Source organism: Bos taurus, chromosome 24 (assembly GCF_002263795.3).
Source record: "Bos taurus isolate L1 Dominette 01449 registration number 42190680 breed Hereford chromosome 24, ARS-UCD2.0, whole genome shotgun sequence".
Taxonomy (NCBI): domain Eukaryota; kingdom Metazoa; phylum Chordata; class Mammalia; order Artiodactyla; family Bovidae; genus Bos; species Bos taurus.
In genome coordinates, this window is record NC_037351.1 from 20,767,543 (window position 1) to 20,785,447 (window position 17,905).

Consider the following 17,905-nt stretch of genomic DNA (forward strand, 5'->3'; position numbering starts at 1 on the left):
CTTAGAGACCCCACGGACTGCAGCACGCCAACTCCCCGTGTCCATCACCGACTCCCGGAGTTTGCTCAAACTCATGTCCATTGAGTTGGCAATGCCATCCAACCATCTCATCCTCTGTCGACCCCTTCTCCTCCCGCCTTCAATCTTTCCCAGCATCAGGGTCTTTTCCAATAAATCAGTTCTTCGCATCAAGTGGCCAAAGTATTGGGAGTTTCAGCTTCAGCATCAGTCCTTCCAATAAACATTCAAGACGAATTTCCTTTAGGATGGACTGGATGGATCTCCTTACAGTCCAAGGAACTCTCAAGAGTCTTCTCCAACACCACAGTTCATAAGCACCAATTTTTCAGCACTCAGCTTTCTTTATGGTCGAACTCTCACACCCATACATGACTACCAGAAAAACCATAGCTTTCGACTAGACAGACTTTTGTCATCAAAGTGATGTGTCTGCTTTTTATTATGCTGTCTAGGTTGGTCAGAGCTTTTCTTCTAAGGAGCAAGTGTCTTTTAATTTCATGGCTACAGTCACGATCTGCAGTGATTTTGGAGCCCAAAAAAAGAAAGTCTCCGTTTCCATTGTTTCCCCATCTATTTGCCATGAAGTGATGGGACTGGAAGCCATGATCTTCGTTTTTTGAATGTTGAGTTTTAAGCCAATGTTTTCACTCTCCCCTTTTACTTTCATCAAGAGGCTCTTTAGTTCCTCTTTGCTTTCTGCCATACCAGTGGTGTCATCTGCATATCTGAGGTTATTGATATTTCTCCCGGCAATCTTGATTCCAGCTTGTGCTTCATCCAGCCTGGCATTTTGCATGATGCACTCTGCATAGAAGTTAAATAAGCAAAGTGACAATATTCATCCTTGACGTTCTCCTTTGCTAATTTTGAACCAGTTTGTTGTTCCATGTCCAGTTCTAACTATTGCTTCCTGACCAGATTAGTTGGGTATTAGCTGCATTCATATTTAAATAAGAGTTCTACAGTTTATTGTTGCAGTTAATCATCTCATACAATCCTGAGATTCAGTTCTGGATAAGGTCCTTCAAGAATTGGAGAGAGGACATGGATTTCATACAAGTCACTTCTACCTATGAATAAATCAGACACTTTACAGGTAATTTCCTTTAAGAACTACTGGATAATCACATTTCAATTGTGCTCTAACAAGCTGTAAAGCAACAAAATACCAACTTTATCACAACAACAATGATATTCACCATTTGCCCCAAGTAACACATGCCAGGAACCGCGCTTGGATCTGTACAGACACCATCTCCACGAGTATCTACATTAGTACCAGCAGCGAGGCATCAGGACCCCCTTGTCCTCACTGTCATATATAAGCAGACAGACCTAAAAGGGTTGAGTAACTTGCTCATGGACACAAAGATTCAGGGCTGCATTTAAACCCCAATTTGCCTGATTCTAAAGCACACACCTGTTCTTTGAGCCCATAAATCAATACCCAATATAAACTGTGCGACCCCATAGACCACAGCCCACCAGGCTCCCTCGTCCCTGGGATTCTCCAGACAAGAACACTGGAGTGGGTTGCCATTTCCTTCTCCAATGCATGAAAGTGAAAAGTGAAAGTGAAGTCGCTCAGTCGTGTCCAACTCTTTGCGACCCCATGGACTGCAGCCTACCAGGCTCCTCCATCCATGGGATTTTCCAGGCAAGAGTACTGGAGTGGGGTGCCATTGCCTTCTCCCAGCAGATGCCTGGAGCATGGTAATCACTGATAAAGGCCAGCCAGTGCAAGTACAGGCCCTGGAGTCAGGAAGACCCACATGAGTATCTCAGCTCTGTCACATACTCCCCTCGAGACCTCAGCCAAGCAAGCAGATCACAAGTGCCTCAGGCTTCTCCTCTGTTAAATGGGAATAGTAATCCCCTCCCCTCAGAGGCTGTTGTGAGGACTAAAGTACATAGTACTTTGCCCAGTGTCTGGTGGGAAGGAAATGCAGTGGAAATTTCCCTTTCTGCTTGTATAAAAGGAAAGCTTTGTAAAAAGTAACACAACAGGACTTTTCCAGTTAACACTTGACAGATACGGATGTGAATCAGCTCTGCGATTCAGCTCTCTGTCCCTGGGTGAGCGAGCAAACCTCTCTGAATCTCGCTTTCTTCTTCTGTAAAGATAATGAATGTGTCAGGAGGATAAATGGAATAACCTGTGTTAAGCACCCTGCACGGAGCAGGTGCTCAATTCAGTGGCTGATGGGGCCTGGGGATGACTCACATGCAGCATCCACCCCCAAAACGCCCCAGGCGAAGCCAGTGTTGGTCCTCCTCCCCTGGACTAAGGTGTGTGGCAGGGAGAGCAGTGTGATTCATAATGACTCTGACTCTGCTTTCAGAAAAAATCTTCAGACCTAAATCCCTGTGCCCCTTCCATCCATCCATCCATCCATCCATCCATCCCTAGGTGACATCCAGAGCACACATTGTGCCCACCCATAAGGATTCTTCCAAAGAAGAGGCAACAGTGGGGCTAGAAGGCTCTCAAGTCATCGTATGTTGCCTGCACAGGTCAACCACCAGGCCTTGGCCATCCCCGCTCAGAACAATCAGAATCAGCATCTCCACCGGGGCACATTCCATCACCAGCCCCAGGAAGATCCACGACCACCCTTCATGATGCTTCACCATCTTCTCGTGAGTTTTTCAGTGGTCTGTCATCAATTTGTTACATTGGGGCAAAGAGCATCTCACCCTCTTCCCCAAAAGAAGTGACCCAGGCTCTGTTCCAAAGAGCAGTCTTCTGTCAGGGTGTTAGCACAAATCACCACCATCTTACCTCCAACCTCAGGATGCAGATTTAAAGGTCACAGCTCCATGGGGGACCCAGAACCACCCAGGGTGGGGGCAGACAGTGGCCCCCAGACCCCACTCACATTGCTCTGCCTGGCAACCAGGCCACAAGAAACCAGAGGCTATGCACTTCCAGCTTTACACGAGACCTCCAGAACTGAGTGTCCTCCTGGAAACACTCTTTAAAGGATACTCTACCCACTTGCACAGCTTTGTTACTTTCTACTTCCTTCCACATTCTGTTTACTGCCTTTTATTCTTCTTTCTGAGAAAATACCTAAGAAATTCAATTCTGAAAGTAAGTGAATTAAACTTAAATACATGTCAGTTCTACAACCTTTTCAGTGGTTCTTTTGAGTTCCTCGACCCAATTCCAGTGTGTGTGTCTGTGTCTGTCTGTGTGTCTTTGTGTGTGTGTGTGTGTGCATGTGTGTCTGTGTGTCTGTCTAGGCTTCCCCACACCAACAAGCCATCCTCAGCCCACCAGCTGGGTGTTCTACCATTCACCTCGATGCTGAAACTATCTAGATGGTGCAGTAGTTGTTCCATAAGTCATCCCATAAGAAGGCCCCCACTGCACTTCAGAAGCCAATCCCAAGTTGTTGCCCATGCTTCTGATCAACCAGCAACAGATCAGAGGTTCCAATGAACCCCTCCTTGGGCTTGATTAATTTGTTAGAGCAGCTCACAGAACTTGAGAGAAACATTTTACTGACTAGGTCACCAGTTCATTATAGAAGGCTGTACATCAGGAACAGCCACGTGGAAGAAATGCAGCAGGCAAAGTCAAGGGCAAGAGCGAGGATCTTCCATGCCCTCTCCAGATGCCACTCTCCATGAATCCCTGTGTGTTCACCAACCCAGAGGTTCTCTGAAACCTATACTTTAGGGGTTTTTAATAGAGGCTTCATTACAGGGTCATAACTGATTAAATCATTGCCCATTGGTGATTCATCCAACCTCTATCTAGCCCTTCTCATCTCCCTGAAGGTCAGGGGATAAATTGGAAAGTTCCAAACCTCTAATCACATGGTGGGGATTCCCTGGTGGCTTAGACAGTAAAGAATCTCCCTGCAATGCAGGAGACCTGGGTTCAATCAGCTTGGAACCCTGATCTCCCGGGTTGGGAAGATCCCCTGGAGAAGGGAATAGCTATCCACTCCAGTATTCTTGCCTGGAGAACTCCACGGACAGAGGCGCCTGGCAGGTTATAGTCTATGGGGTTGCAAAGAGTTGGACACGACTAAGCAGCTAACATACACACAATCACATGGTTGGCTCCTGTGAGCCAACCATCCCTAGGTGGGGTACAAAAGTCACCATGTTAATATAACAAAAAATATCTCTGTTGCTCTTACCGCTTAGGAAATCCCAAGGGTTTTAGGAGTTCTGTGCCAGAAAGAGGATGAAGACCAAATACACATTCTTAATAGAAACCACAATATCACAAGAGGCTTTATTTACTCAACAAATAAGGTTAGGTCTGCTTTGTTTTATAGGCTGGATACAAAACAGTCCACCTTCAAGGAGCTAGCTTCAACAGCTAGTGGCTACCTGGCACGGAGCCCCTACATCATAGATCTCCTCAGATATGAACCAAATCTCCAAGCCAGGAGCAGGAGGACTCAACAGCTTCCTGCCTAGAACCCTGCTGTTCCTTCTGGATAGCTCCTAAAGCCAGAGGCAATCATTCCCAGGTACTTCCTAACTCGAAGCCCAAAATGAGGGGCCACATGTCCAGTGGTCAGGATGGAGCCAGGAAGGGACCCAGAAGCTCCAGTTCCATCTAAAGGAGTTGGCAGCTCAACCCAGAAGAAAGGATCGTAACTGCATTACTAAACATGGTCAGCTCTTGAAGGGTGAAATCCATTTATCTCGGCTGTTTGCTTTCCCCTAAGGCAATCTGTGAACCACACTTGGGGGAACTCAGCTGGAAGACCATCTTCTGAAATCTGGCAAAATTTCATTTGGGAAAAGTGTTATATTAGATATTTCAGCAGCACTTCTCAGACTTTTTAAACCAGAAGGCTTGCATCAGTCTGCAGTCACATGTAAGATGAGCTAGACTGTACTGTTGTCGTTATTTAGTTGCTCAGTCATGTCTGACTCTTTGTGACCCCATGGACTGCAGCCTGCCAGGTTCCTCTGGCCCTGGGATTCTCCAGACAAGAATACTGGAGTGGGTTGCCATTTCCTTCTCCAGGGGATCTTCCCGACCCAGGGGATAGAACCTGGGTCTCCTTTACCACTGATTCTTTACCACTGAGCCACCAGGGAAGCCTGGAGGTTACATAAAATAGCCTAAAAAGAGAAGTATCAGGCCAGGGCAAAGACCCCCAGTCAGGGAATGGAGAGCGTCAAGACTTATTCCCTCCCCATCCCAGGCATGTGGTCTTGAGAAAATGTCCACTTTTCTCAGCCCCTCCCAAGGCTCAGGAAGGGTAGAGAGGGTCCATGAAACGTGAGTGAGAAGAGAAATATTGCAAAAGTGTCATTCAGTGAACATGGTTCAAATGGCCTTTTTTAAATGGCCGAGGTCAATAAGTTCCAAAGAACTGATGAAAACTATGGTGCTGGAGAAGACTCCTGAGAATCCCTGGACCGCAAGATCAAACCAGTCAATCTTGAGAGAAATCCAGCCGTGAATACTCATTGGAAGGAATGATGCTAAAGCTGAAGCTCCAGTATTTTGGTCATCTGATCCAAACAGCCAACTCACTGGAAAAGTCCCTGATGCTGGGAAAGACTGAGGGCAGAAGGAGAAGAGGGCATCAGAGGATGAGATGGCTGGATGGCATCACCAAAGCAATGGACATGAACTTGGGCAAACTTCAGGAGATGGTGATAGGAAAAGGCCTGGCATGCTGCAGTCCATGGAGTCACAAAGAGTCGGACATGACTGGGCGACTGAACAACAAACAAGCTCCAGTGTATTAGAGTTCTTCTCAAACTAATCTTCTTTGTAATATTTCACAACTTTTGAAATACTTGTAGCTACATTATCTAATTTTAAAATTGTTACTAAGTTCACCACTGAATCCAAAGTGGAGCCTTTTTTAAAGACTAGGAAGTGACTGAAGTGTTGAATGCACACCTAACATCACACCTCCTCCCACAAAGACTGCCCACATTCTTATAAAGTGGACTCCTTCCTGCCCACACCATCACAGTCCAGTTACTAGGATACAGATAAAGCATGTCACCTCTGGGTATAATTAACAACAGAAGCTGTTCTTTTCAGTGATGATAACAAGATTTTAATTATATGAGCTTTTTCCATTTTCTCCTCTGCTCAGTTCAATTCAGTCGCTCAGTCATGTCTGACTTTGCAACTCCATGGACTGCAGCATGCCAGGATTCCCTGTCCATCATCAACTCCTGGAGCTTGCTCAAACTCATGTCCATCGAATCGGTGATGTTGTCCAACCAGCTCATCCTCTGTTATCCCCTTCTCCTCCTGCCTTTAATCTTTCCCAGCACCAGGGTCTTTTCCAGTGAGTTAGTTCTTTGCCTCAGGTGGCCAAAGTATTGAAGTTTCAGCTTCAGCATCAGTCCTTCCAATGAATATTCAGGACTGATTCCTTTTAGGATTGACTGGTTGGATCTCCTTGCAGTCCAAGGGACTCTCAAAGAGTCTTCTCCAACACCACAGTTCAAAAGCATCAGTTCTTTGGCACTCAGCTTTCTTTATGAGCCAACTCTTACATCCATACATGACTACTGGAAAAAACCATACCTTGTACTAGACAGACCTTTGTCAGCAAAGTAACATCTTTGCTTCTTAATATGCTGTCTAGGTTTGTCACAGCTTTTTTTTTTTTTTCCCAAGGAGCAAGCTATTCCGTCACTACTACTCTTATTATGTGAATTTGAGACCAACAGCACTTATAACATTTCCTCCAACCTCTTTTTTTTCCTTCAAATTAAAGCTTAAACTGGCTACATATTTTGCCGAACTACTAATGTTTTGCAAGTGCTTTCTTTACAAGTTAAAATACCTCCCATTTTGTATTTCTAACACAACAGAAATCAGTAAAATGCCCAAAGAATCCCCTTCCCTAGAAATCTGTTGTCTTCAAGTCTCTCAGCAAGACCTGAAAAGAACACAAGTGTTCACCCAATCCTTGGAGAATCCCCACGCAGCAGGACCTTTGCAAGCCATCCATCCTTTTCAGCTCCTAAGTCCTCTGGATATCAATGTCTCTAGAAATTGGAGACAAAGCGTTTGTTTTCTGACATACAGTCTTATTGATCCATGATAAAAATGAGGTTGTCTCTTCGTGGGGACAGACACTGGTGCAGAGAACCAGGAACTAGAACTTGCATTACACTCCACCATCAGGTCAGACCTGGGAGTGGAAAGCAGTTATAGAAAGACCAGTCTTGAAGAAATCAAAAGCACAGCGATTTCCTTACCAGGAGTTGTTTTCCAGATAGAAGAAAGGTTCTACTAGACAGCAACTTTGGAGTCTAACTGCCAGCATGTGGTTTGAACTTGTCTTGTAACATCTGCTACAGGTGTCTCCACCAATACGACTACATTCTTCAGTGTCAATTTTTTATTGCCACTGGCTAGAATTCCACTGTACTGTGCTTAGTCACTCAGTCGTGTCCGACTCTTTTGCGACCCCATGGACTGCAGCCTGCCAGGCTCCTCTGTCCATGGGGATTCTCTAGGCAAGAATACTGGAGTGGGTTGCCATGTCCTCCTCCAGGGGATCTTCCCGACCCAGGGACTGAACCCAGGACTCCGGTCTTGCAGGCAGATTCTTTCCTCTGCACCACCAGGGAAGAATGTCACTGGGACAAGACAAACAAACTCAAGGTAACAGTTCCAAGGCAATATTCAAACTCCATCATCCAACATCCAGAGATCCTTAGAGAGGAAAGGCAACACAGTTCTACAGAGACAATGAATTAATCATTTAAAAAAGGAAAAGTCTTGGGAGGGCAGTAGAGAGCACAAAGATGAAACAGCTGCCATAAGAGACCCTGATACATTGCTTTTCTTGCCTGGGCTTCAATTCACATTTGCCCACAACCATACTTCCTCTCTGGATGCCTCTTAATTTCCGTAGCTGACCTGAGTTTCCAGCTGCATCTGGAAGGTTCTTGCGTTCTCTCATAGGTTTGTGTCTCCTTTTCTTTATTTGCCCCCACATTATGTTTACTTATGTGTCTGAAGATAGTAAAGCAATTCTTTAATCTCTTGTTGTTATTTTAATTTTGGGCAACAAATCCTTGCTGACCTAGCTCCTCTAAGTCTATAGTATTTATGACAGATATGTTGTTTGATAACCTGGTGGTATATTTCACCTCCTTCTCATATCCCTTCTTCCTTTTTTATTTTTGGGTGGGGGGGAGCGCATATCTGTTGATCACTGTTTGACCATAAGGCATCTTAGAGGCAGGCAGCCCCCAGAGAGAGTGAAGAGAGTCAATAGGTCTATCTTCCCCAGCCCAGACCCAATGGCCTTCTAGACACATGGACATTTCGTGAGGTCTGTCATCTGGGAGCTGAGACAGATTAATAGGAAACAGATGATAAGAAGTGTTTAATCTGATTAACCCAAAGAGCTTGTCTTTACCTAGAGAGCAGAACTCTGGGCGAAAATGGGTCACAGACTTATTGTAAAAGGGAGGAAGTCTAAAACAAAAAACACAGAACAGTCACTGGACGTCTCCTTCTGCAAAGAAAGAGTCAGGATTTCAAAGTCAAGCCCTCTTGTGCCGAGGCCGCAGCCAGCCACTCGGGCTCCACAGAAAGATAACAGGAATAGGAATGGGCTCCGGGGTTCGTGGAGAATCACCAGGTCCCGCCATCAAAGAACAGAAAACAGGAAACGTGACCCACTGTACCTAAACCCACTAGGGAAGAGTGTGTTCAAGACACTGTGAGCTCGACCCTTGTGCCTTTCACAGACAGAGCAAGAGGGAACCCCACCTGGGACCTAACTCTGCAGAGGCAGCACAAGGATAGAACTTGCCTCCTATGGGATGCAGGACAGAGTCAGTAAGAAACCCGAGTCCAAGGGCTGAAGTCCGAGAAAGAAGGGCAAGGGGTCCAAGGGGAGAAAGAATGACTCTGGGGCTGTCTCCTGGTCAGAAAACAGTCATTTTTACTCTGTTTCTACAGATAGACAGGAGACAGTGGGAGGCCTGCCACCGCAGACAACAGAGAACTGGAAGCACCCATGTGGTTCCCCACCCCGGCACCTAGACAGACTGGTCCTCCAAGCTAAGGTGCATCACTGCACAGGCCGAGGGTCTCACCGTCCATGGTGCCAGCAGCTCCTCATCTTTATTAGCAAATATAGAAGCACCACATGGGTGCTATTCAGTGGCTGGAGGGGACGGAGCCCCCTGCTGGGCCAGCTGGGCTCAGCCACACAAAACCAGCTCACACTGAGCAAACGAGGAAAAGACACTCAGTCAGAACACCCAGCAAGGCGGGAAAGGAAGGAGGAGCCATGCTCACACTAACAGGCATGAGAAAAAAGAACCTGAGAAAGGGAGGAGTTGGTGGTGGCCGCGCTCATGGGTCACAGCTCCATCCCCACTCTCTGCACAGGAAGCCATGGGCCCTCTACACTGTAGCCAGAGGGGGTTCAGACACTGGACCAAGTCTACACCTCACCAAGAGCCCCACATCACACACTCACACACCACCTCCATCACCACCAGTGAAAGCCGGCATTGAGAGGATCCCTCCCAAAAGACTGCACTCAGCCTCAGGATCCTTCTCAATACCGTGCCCCAGGGAACCACCACCTCTCCATCTATTGGCACATGAGCTGAATTGCTGCAGCCTCTTTTGCTCTAGAAGGTTCTTCTTGAAGAAACGCTCCACTCTCATTTAGCTCTCTGCTGTAACAGAGTAACACAAAGCACACAGCTGCACAGTACAGCTCCTGAGAGGAAAACACTCTACAAACATTTTGAAAAACATTTTGAAACTGATGTTTCAGTTGCTGAAAAATTACTCTTCTGCATCAGCTGATGGAACAGCCTTTCCTTACATTGTTTTTGTGTCCTTGTGGGCTTCCCTGGTGGCTCAGTGGTAAAGAATTCACCTGCCAATGCAGGAGACACAGGTTTGATCCCTGGTCTGGGAAGATCCAGGGAGCAACTAAGCCTGTGCTCCACAACAAATGAGCCTGTGCTGCAGAGCCCATGCTCTGCAACGAGAAGCGACCAATCACCACAACTAGAGAAAAAGCCCATGCAACAATGAATACCCAGTACAGCCAAAATAAACAAATAAGTAAATTGGCTTTATCCTTGTGATTTGACCTTTAGTGAGAGATGAAACTAAGCTCATGGAGAGCTTAATCACTTCTGCCACCTTGCCAGCTTCTGCCGACCTCACCTCTCTCTTATGGGCAGCCTTTGTCATCTCAGAGGTTTGGGGAAACATGCTCTAAAAGGTCTAAAGACCCTTCACATGGGTTGTTCCTCCCGACTGCAAGCATAAATGGCACTTTGAAATCTTCAGCCAATTGTTCATCCTTTTAACTCTAGCTGGATACTTGAAAGTGTCAGCCTAATGGGTCCCAGAGAATCAGTCAACAGGCTTTACTTGCTTGATGAGAAGACAGGGTTTGCTTCACAAAACTGAAGCACAGAGGTTTGAAGTCAAACACAATGCCTCCAAAGACAGCCCATAGAAGACTTGCAGATATTAACTTTAGGATCCTAATGACTTCAAACCTTACTTTTTTTTAACTCTCAATTCCATTCCTTCCCCCACAATTCTTCCACTCCTTTTCTCTTCATGATGAGATTTAGTCATCAGGGCCAGTTGGCCCTCTGAACATTTTTCTGGCTTCTGGCAATAGGATCACTTGCTGGGACCAGAAAAGTTTTTTTCTCTAACTAACCTCATTAAATGCAGACTTCACATGCCTGTCATATATATATATATTTTTTTTAACTCTGTATCTGTTAAGTTCATCTCCATAATTTGACCACTATCTTTTTGAGAGACTGAAACTAGAAGAAGGCAAAGGCATATGGTGTTTGCTACTTTATGTTACATCAAGCGGTCATACTAAAAATGTGCAAAGTCATACAGCGGAGAGGAGTCCAGAGGTACAAAGAGCATGGGGCCTCTCTATGTACCAAAAACTCATTCCAGCTTCCTGCCGTGCTATCAGCAAAGACCCCTGTCTCAGCTGCTAGCTGGGACCATCACAGCAGTGCCCCGTGGCTTTCATTTCTCACGAGGTTTGCTCGGTTGCTAATCGTGAAGGCTCCAATCCACTCTCATCCCAACGGGTACAGAGTTCCAACGTTAACACTGGAGAGTTCCAAAGGCATGTTACCTCCAATTCACCAACAAGCAGTCCTGGATTCTAAACATACCTACACTTAGTGAAAACAGAGGTGAAGGAGAAGAGAATTGGGGTGAAGAAAACACGACTTTGGAGAAATTCACTTGACAGCATTTTAAGCCCACTAGCCTACAGGGGAAGGAAATGGCAACCCACTCCAGTGTTCTTGCCTGGAGAATCCCAGGGACGGGGGAGCCTCATGGGCTGCCGTCTATGGGGTCGCACAGAGTCAGACACGACTGAAGCGACTTAGCAGTAGCAGCAGCAGCAGCCTACAGGGATCCTGGATCCTTCCAGTCCAATCGTGCGGTGGGAAGGGAAGTTTTTGGGGGAGCTGCATATGGTGCTAGACTGACAGCAGCCAGTGTCCCATGCCTGTAATCATTCAACCATTTTTTAGATGGGGAAGAGAAGAAGTGATCTTGAAAAAGAACAGGGATTCAACTAACTGATGTGAAAAAGGCTTTTTTCCCTCTGTCATGTTTCCCTTTGCCATTTCAACTTAAGATTGTTTCAGGTTTGGTTGTCTTTTTTTAATCCCAAAGAAATCTCACCTAATATTTCCATTTGGAAGGGGAAAAATTGTGTCACAATGGCAGCTGGTACACCACACACAGGATGCGTTCATTCCTTTGTATAGACATAAACCAAAGGGTAATACTTAGTATTGCGCTATTAAATCTATTTCATATCTTGTCAATAATAGGACACAGAAGGACAAAGAGCGTTTTTTAATACAAAGAAGAAACTTTGCCTTCTTGGGTATTGATGGTAATTCACACCGTCAAATCTTCTCATTTAATATACTCAGGCCTGAAGTAATATAATGGTGAAAAGCGATTAAAGCATAAAGTCTTTTAAAAATGACACATATGCACCTTAAGACTCTTAACTTGCAGCCATGGTGACTGACTGTCAGTTTCTCTGGGATGAGACACAGTTGGTTGCCAGGCACACTGCTCAGGAGATGCACCTGCCCATCATTTAGGGCCATGACCTTTCTTTGAATAAAAGTCCAGTGGGACTCCCCATGGACTTTCTTTCATGAGCCACTCACATAATACAGTCTCTGATGCCCAATCTCGGTGTCTTTGAAGTGAAGCAAGTACTGAAGATGCTTACAAAGACCAAAATCCTTCTGGATTTTTATAACATTACACCTTTTATGCTTATCACAACCCACTCACATTGACAAGAAATGCTTTTATAGTAAGGAATTTTGAATCATTTTCAACATACTCAAAGCAGTGACTTTGTATACTCATACTTAACCAGTTTATAAAGTGTTCACGTCCCATTTAATTACCTAATTCTAATAGCAAGTACAACTGGCATCAGCAGGTTTGGGAACAAACACAATGACCCTGTCAGCACCCAGTTCTACCCTCTGAGCAGGAAGACCTGGCTGTCTGGGAAGACAGCAGGCTGGGCTGGCCTGGCTGCTGGGGTTCAGTTGCCATGGGGATGAGACGTATGATTACATGTATCACCCGGGACTATGGAACAATACATCAGTTAATGCAGTGAGTCAGTAATATGGAAGTCAGCTAGCTAGAAAAATCCTGTATTTGAAATATTTTAAGGGTATACTGCAAATAAGTGAATTTTCTTAAGACAAGTTAGCCCATTAGGACTTTGATCTAGCCTGTTGTAATGTAAATCTGCTTTCCGGTGCTTTCTCTTCCTGGGAAATACCAATTCATACTCATGTCCCAAATTTGACTGGATATCTGCTATATTTCACCCAGCATTCAGTATTTGTTGCATTCAGCACACTGTATGCACCTGGCTTTGTTCTAGATTCAGGACAAGGATCAGAAGGGAGTTTATCCAAAGTCATAGATCACAAGACTTTTCTACAGGTAGACATGATTTACACACATAAAATAATTGGAGAAACTATAAAGCAGGTAATCAAGGAAGTAAATGATTAAATACAATCAAGTGCCTGTGCATATTTTAAGGTCACTCAGTGCTACAGGCAGTTGAAAAGCAGGGTCAGTGCTGAAGATCCCACAGATTTCTCTCACTTCATTTCCAACAAGATCACGAACCCTCCCGACACACTGACCCTCCAGCTCCTTAGGTTTTTGTGTCAGCTGCACAATTACTCATCAACCACAGGGTCAGACAAAGGTTGTTCCTCAAGACACTCACAGCCTCACCCACTTAACCGCAAATGAAACAGAATTACCCAGATTCCCCTCCACATCAGCTGCTCCCTCACCCCATCCCTGGGTCTCCAACAAGAAAGCAGGGAGGAGGAGGAGGGACTGGAAATGGTTCTTTCCACTGCCCCCATGCACGCCACTCTCCAGGTGTAGACTGGGTCTTGGCAGGATGACCGGTGCTCTCCTAATTAGAGGCCTGACTTAAGACCATGACACGTATTAAATAAATGCAAACTGACTCAGATGTGGAAACTTCTATGCATAAGGCGAAATTTAGGTCCTCTCTTTTTATGTTACGTACTTGCCTCAACTTGGACCAGTGCCAGGAGGAAACCTTCCCATGGAGTCTGTCTGCTTAACATAAATTACTGCTCTCATTGCCATTCAGCCCACGTGTACAGTGGAGAAACCAGTGGGTCCGGGAAAATCAATGGCTGCAGGAATGGGCGCCAGTGAGGTTTCTTATGTGACCACAGGCAGGCCATCTGAACCACAAATAATCTGCACAACATCAACTGCTGTGCATCCACGTGTGGCCCGTCCTATACTGATTTGAGATTTCCCTTTCAATCGCCTGAGACCACAGGCCAGGGGGCTGTAGGGAGTCACCAAGAGGCACATGAAAGTCACTTCAGCTGGCTGGAGGTTCACCCTGGCACAGCCCCACGAAGAACCTCATCTCTCCCCACACTGACAAAAAGAACCTCATCAACAATCCATCTTACCTCCAGCTCTACTCACCAGCCAAACAGCAAAGAAAGCCAGAATGAAAGAGGTAACTTTCAAAAACAACTGCCAGAAACTGCTTCCCTAAAAACTCTAACCATCTGTGCTAGGGGCTAACCCAAGCATAGAGAGCATAAGAGTGAATACTGCATTTTATTCCCAGAAGTGGCATCAATTCTCACAAGTGTAATCACCGAGGGCAGATGGCAAGCACCCCCTTCTGCAGATGTCACTCACCGATGCAGGCATGGACCCTCACAGACAGCTGTGTCCTTAGGATGATGCTGTGCTTCTTGCCCCGCCTAATGGAGACAGGAGACAAAACATTCATTGGCGTCAGAGGGGTTGGCAAGGTAACCCTACCTGCTATCAATCAACCTGATGGTTTGGACACGCCCACCTGGGGAGGCCCCAGATAAGCAGAAACCCACACTGATTAACTATCTATCCTGAAATACTGTGATGTCACAGGACTTTACAGAAAATAAAACAATGAAGTTTGACTCTGTTAGACTGGCACAGGCATTTCATGGCCAAACCTGGTCTGCTCCACAGAGTCACATGTACTCACGCCTGACCATGTTGGGAAGTTTTTAAAATCTGTGCCCATCAAGTGAAATCCCTGGAATGTAACAGCACAAATCTGCTTGATCATTCCCATGGCTACTTTTACATGTTTTCGGATATAGAGAAAGGACACACTTAGTGGAGCAATCAGAAAAAACTGTTTTTCTGTGTGACAATTCAAGACACATTTTTTCTCTATTGCTCCAACAGGAAGACGGGGTCCAGTAAAGACAGCGTGTAGGCTATTTGTCATTAGGATGTCAATTTACACCGCACCTTGTCTCACCTTTGCTTCCTTTTCACTTCATTTCTTATAGAGGAAGATACAGGATGCCCCCACCCCCTGTTCTCCTTCCACAAAGGCTCAGCCCACTCTTACAGAGGAAAACCAAAGCCCAGAGCACATAAGAGAAGATATATGGGGAGCATATGAGTTCTGTCTTCCTGGTGTAGAAAAGGCTTTGAGCTTTGGGAAAAAAGAGGGAAGCCAGGTTAAACAGAGCCAGGAACCATCCCAGGAGCGGGTAATCAGCTCGGTGTCTCAGTAGCTGAGTTCCCTCCCCATCACTCTGCAGGCCACGTTCAGCCCTCCCCCTCAGGGCTCCGTGTATAACAGTGTCTCACAGTGCTTTCCCGCTTCCTGGTTTTGTGGTTGTGCTGGAAGACAAGGGCACATAAATCTCACCAGGGCACATGATATTATAAATATGAAGTCACAGGAATTACAGTACCAGATCATATGTTTTATTCTTGAGACCAGATACGAGGGGAAAGCATGGTTTCAAAAAAAAAAAAACTTTTTTCAATTCTTTTAAAGGGGAAAAGAAAATCACTCATACACTCATATGGTCCTACAAAAACATGGAGCAGCCTCTATCCAGCATCTCCTTGTAGGCAGAGTCTGCACTCACAGTCCCTTCAAATGCCCACAAGTCCCTCCTTTTAGCTTTTACTATGTGCAAGTTACCAGCCTTGAGTTTGCACATACACAACACTCAACCCATCTTCAAAGACAAGTTTGAGATTCCTATAAACACAGACTTCTTCGAAACTATCTTCTTCATGTACAAAAAACCTTCTTCTCTCTTGACAGTCCTTTACAGGTGAGCTTTCCCATTTTGTAATTTTTGTTTCTAGTTATAGCCTTTTTTCCACCAAGAGAACTTCCTTTAGCATTTCTTTTTATGATTTATTTTTAATTGGAGGAAAATTATTTCACAATATTGTGTTGGTTTCTGCCATACATCAACATGAATCAGCCATAAGCATACATATGTCCAGGCTTCCCAGGTGGCTCAGTGGTAAAGAACCTGCCTGCAAAGCAGGAGCCACAGGAGATGTAGGTTCGATCCCTGGGTCAGGAAGAGGACAGAAGAAGCTGGCAGGCTATAGTCCATAGGGTAACGAAGAGTCAGACACAACTGAAGCGACTTAGCACGCACAGATGCATACTTATGCCCCCACCCTCTTGAACCTCCTCCCACCTCCTACCCCATTCCATTGCTCCAGGTTATCACAAAGCATCAGATTTGAGCTTCATGCCTCATACACCAAATTCCCATTGGCTATCTATTTTATATATGATAATGTATATGTTTCAATGGTACTATCTCAATTTGCATTTGTTTTAAAGATGGTTTGGTGGTGTTGAGTTCTTTGAGCTTTTGCTTGTCAGTAAAGCTTTGGCTTCTCCATCAAATCTGAAGAGAGCCTTGCTAGGTAGAGTATTCTTATTTGTAGGTTTTTCCCTTTCATTATGCCACTCCCTTCTTGCTTGCAGAGTTTCTGCTGAAAAGTCAGCTGATAACCTTATGGGGATTGCCATGGATATTACTTGTTGCTTTTAATATTTTTCCTTGTCTTTAATGTTTGTCCATTTGATTACTCTGTCTTTCAGCATCTTCCTCCTTGGGTTTATCCTGCCTGGGACTCTCTGTGCTTTCTGGACTTGGGTGACTGTTTCCCTTCTGATGTCAGGGAAGTTTTCAGCTATTATCTCTTCAACTGTTTTCTCAGGTCCTTTCTCTTCTCCTTATGAGACCCCTATAATGCAAATGTTGGTACATCTGATATTGTCCCAGAGATCTCTGAGACTGTCCTCATTTCTTTTTATTCATTATTCTGTTCTCGGGCAGTGATTTCCACCATTCTATCTTCCAGCTCACCGATTCATTCTTCTGCTTCACTTATTCTGCTATTTATTCCTTCTAGTGTATTTTTTTACTAAAATTATTGTATTCTTCAACTCTACTTGGTTGTTCTTTATATTTTCTTACTCTTTGTTAAAAACTTCTTGTAATGTCTCGCTCTGTGCGTCCATTGGTTCCCTGAGTTCTTGGATCACCTTTACAACCATTATGCTGAACTCTCTTCTCTTGCACACTGCCTATTTCCATTTCATTTAATTGTTCTTCTGGGGGGTTATCCTGACCCTTCATCTGGAACATATTCCTTTCCCATCTCACTTTATTTAAATTTATCTAGACATTTCTAGTGACAACACTCCTTCCATTCCTATGGTCATACTAGGAAGAAAGATCCCATTAAGTGCGTTGAATTGAGTTGCTGAACAGCCTCTTGAGCGAACTACCAGGAAAGGTGGGGTGGGAACAGCAGTCACCAGGCATGCAGTCTCCCTAGGGCTGAGATGGGGCAGAGCTGGGAGCAGCAACTAGTGAACCCCCAAAAGAGGCCAGACCCTAACTACCGGAAACAGCAAACCCAAAGTTCTCTTACCTGGAAGATTTTTTGTAACTCATGTTACCAGCAGTTATAAGTCAAAAATAAATGAGCGATAGACAAAATACATGCTTGAGATGCCCATAGAGGAGGAAACACAGGATGGCAGGAGAAAATAGTTCAGAATTCCTCAGGAGTTCTGGAGAAGTTCAGAAGGGCCCATTGAGAGCCCCTACTTTTATCTTCAGACAACTGCGGAGCTTCATTTGGAGGAGGTGTTTCAGTTTTCCCACAGAATTCTCCAGTCCTGTGGTCACAAAGGATCCGGGCACCTGTATGAGAACTAGCACAGTCCTTCTGAGGAAGCCGCTAGCCCACCATTCTAGAGGTGCCATCTTTTCTGTGCTCGTACATTGAGAAAACAGGCAATTAGATTGGTAAAGTTAAACTCGAAGGGAATTTAAGAGAGCATAAAACAAAAAAGGCCTATATATTTTTAAGTTGTCTTTATCACTTATAAATCCTCTGTCTCGATATTGCCACCTCCTTCCCTGTCTGCCCCTTTGCACAGAATCCAATGATGGAAGAAATCTGAGTGGAATTTGAGACTAA

At 45.1% G+C, this 17,905-nt stretch overlaps 1 protein-coding gene across 9 annotated transcripts in view; it reads right to left on the minus strand.

Annotated features, from left to right (window-relative positions):
- Positions 1–17,905, minus strand: part of FHOD3 (formin homology 2 domain containing 3) — a 521,883-nt gene that overhangs the window by 431,244 nt on the left and 72,734 nt on the right. For all 9 annotated transcript variants that reach the window (NM_001191215.1, XM_010818738.4, XM_005224047.4 and 6 more), the window contains exon 3: positions 14,285–14,349. In NM_001191215.1, the coding sequence (NP_001178144.1) occupies positions 14,285–14,349 (65 nt within the window). The remainder of the gene's footprint in view (positions 1–14,284; positions 14,350–17,905) is intronic.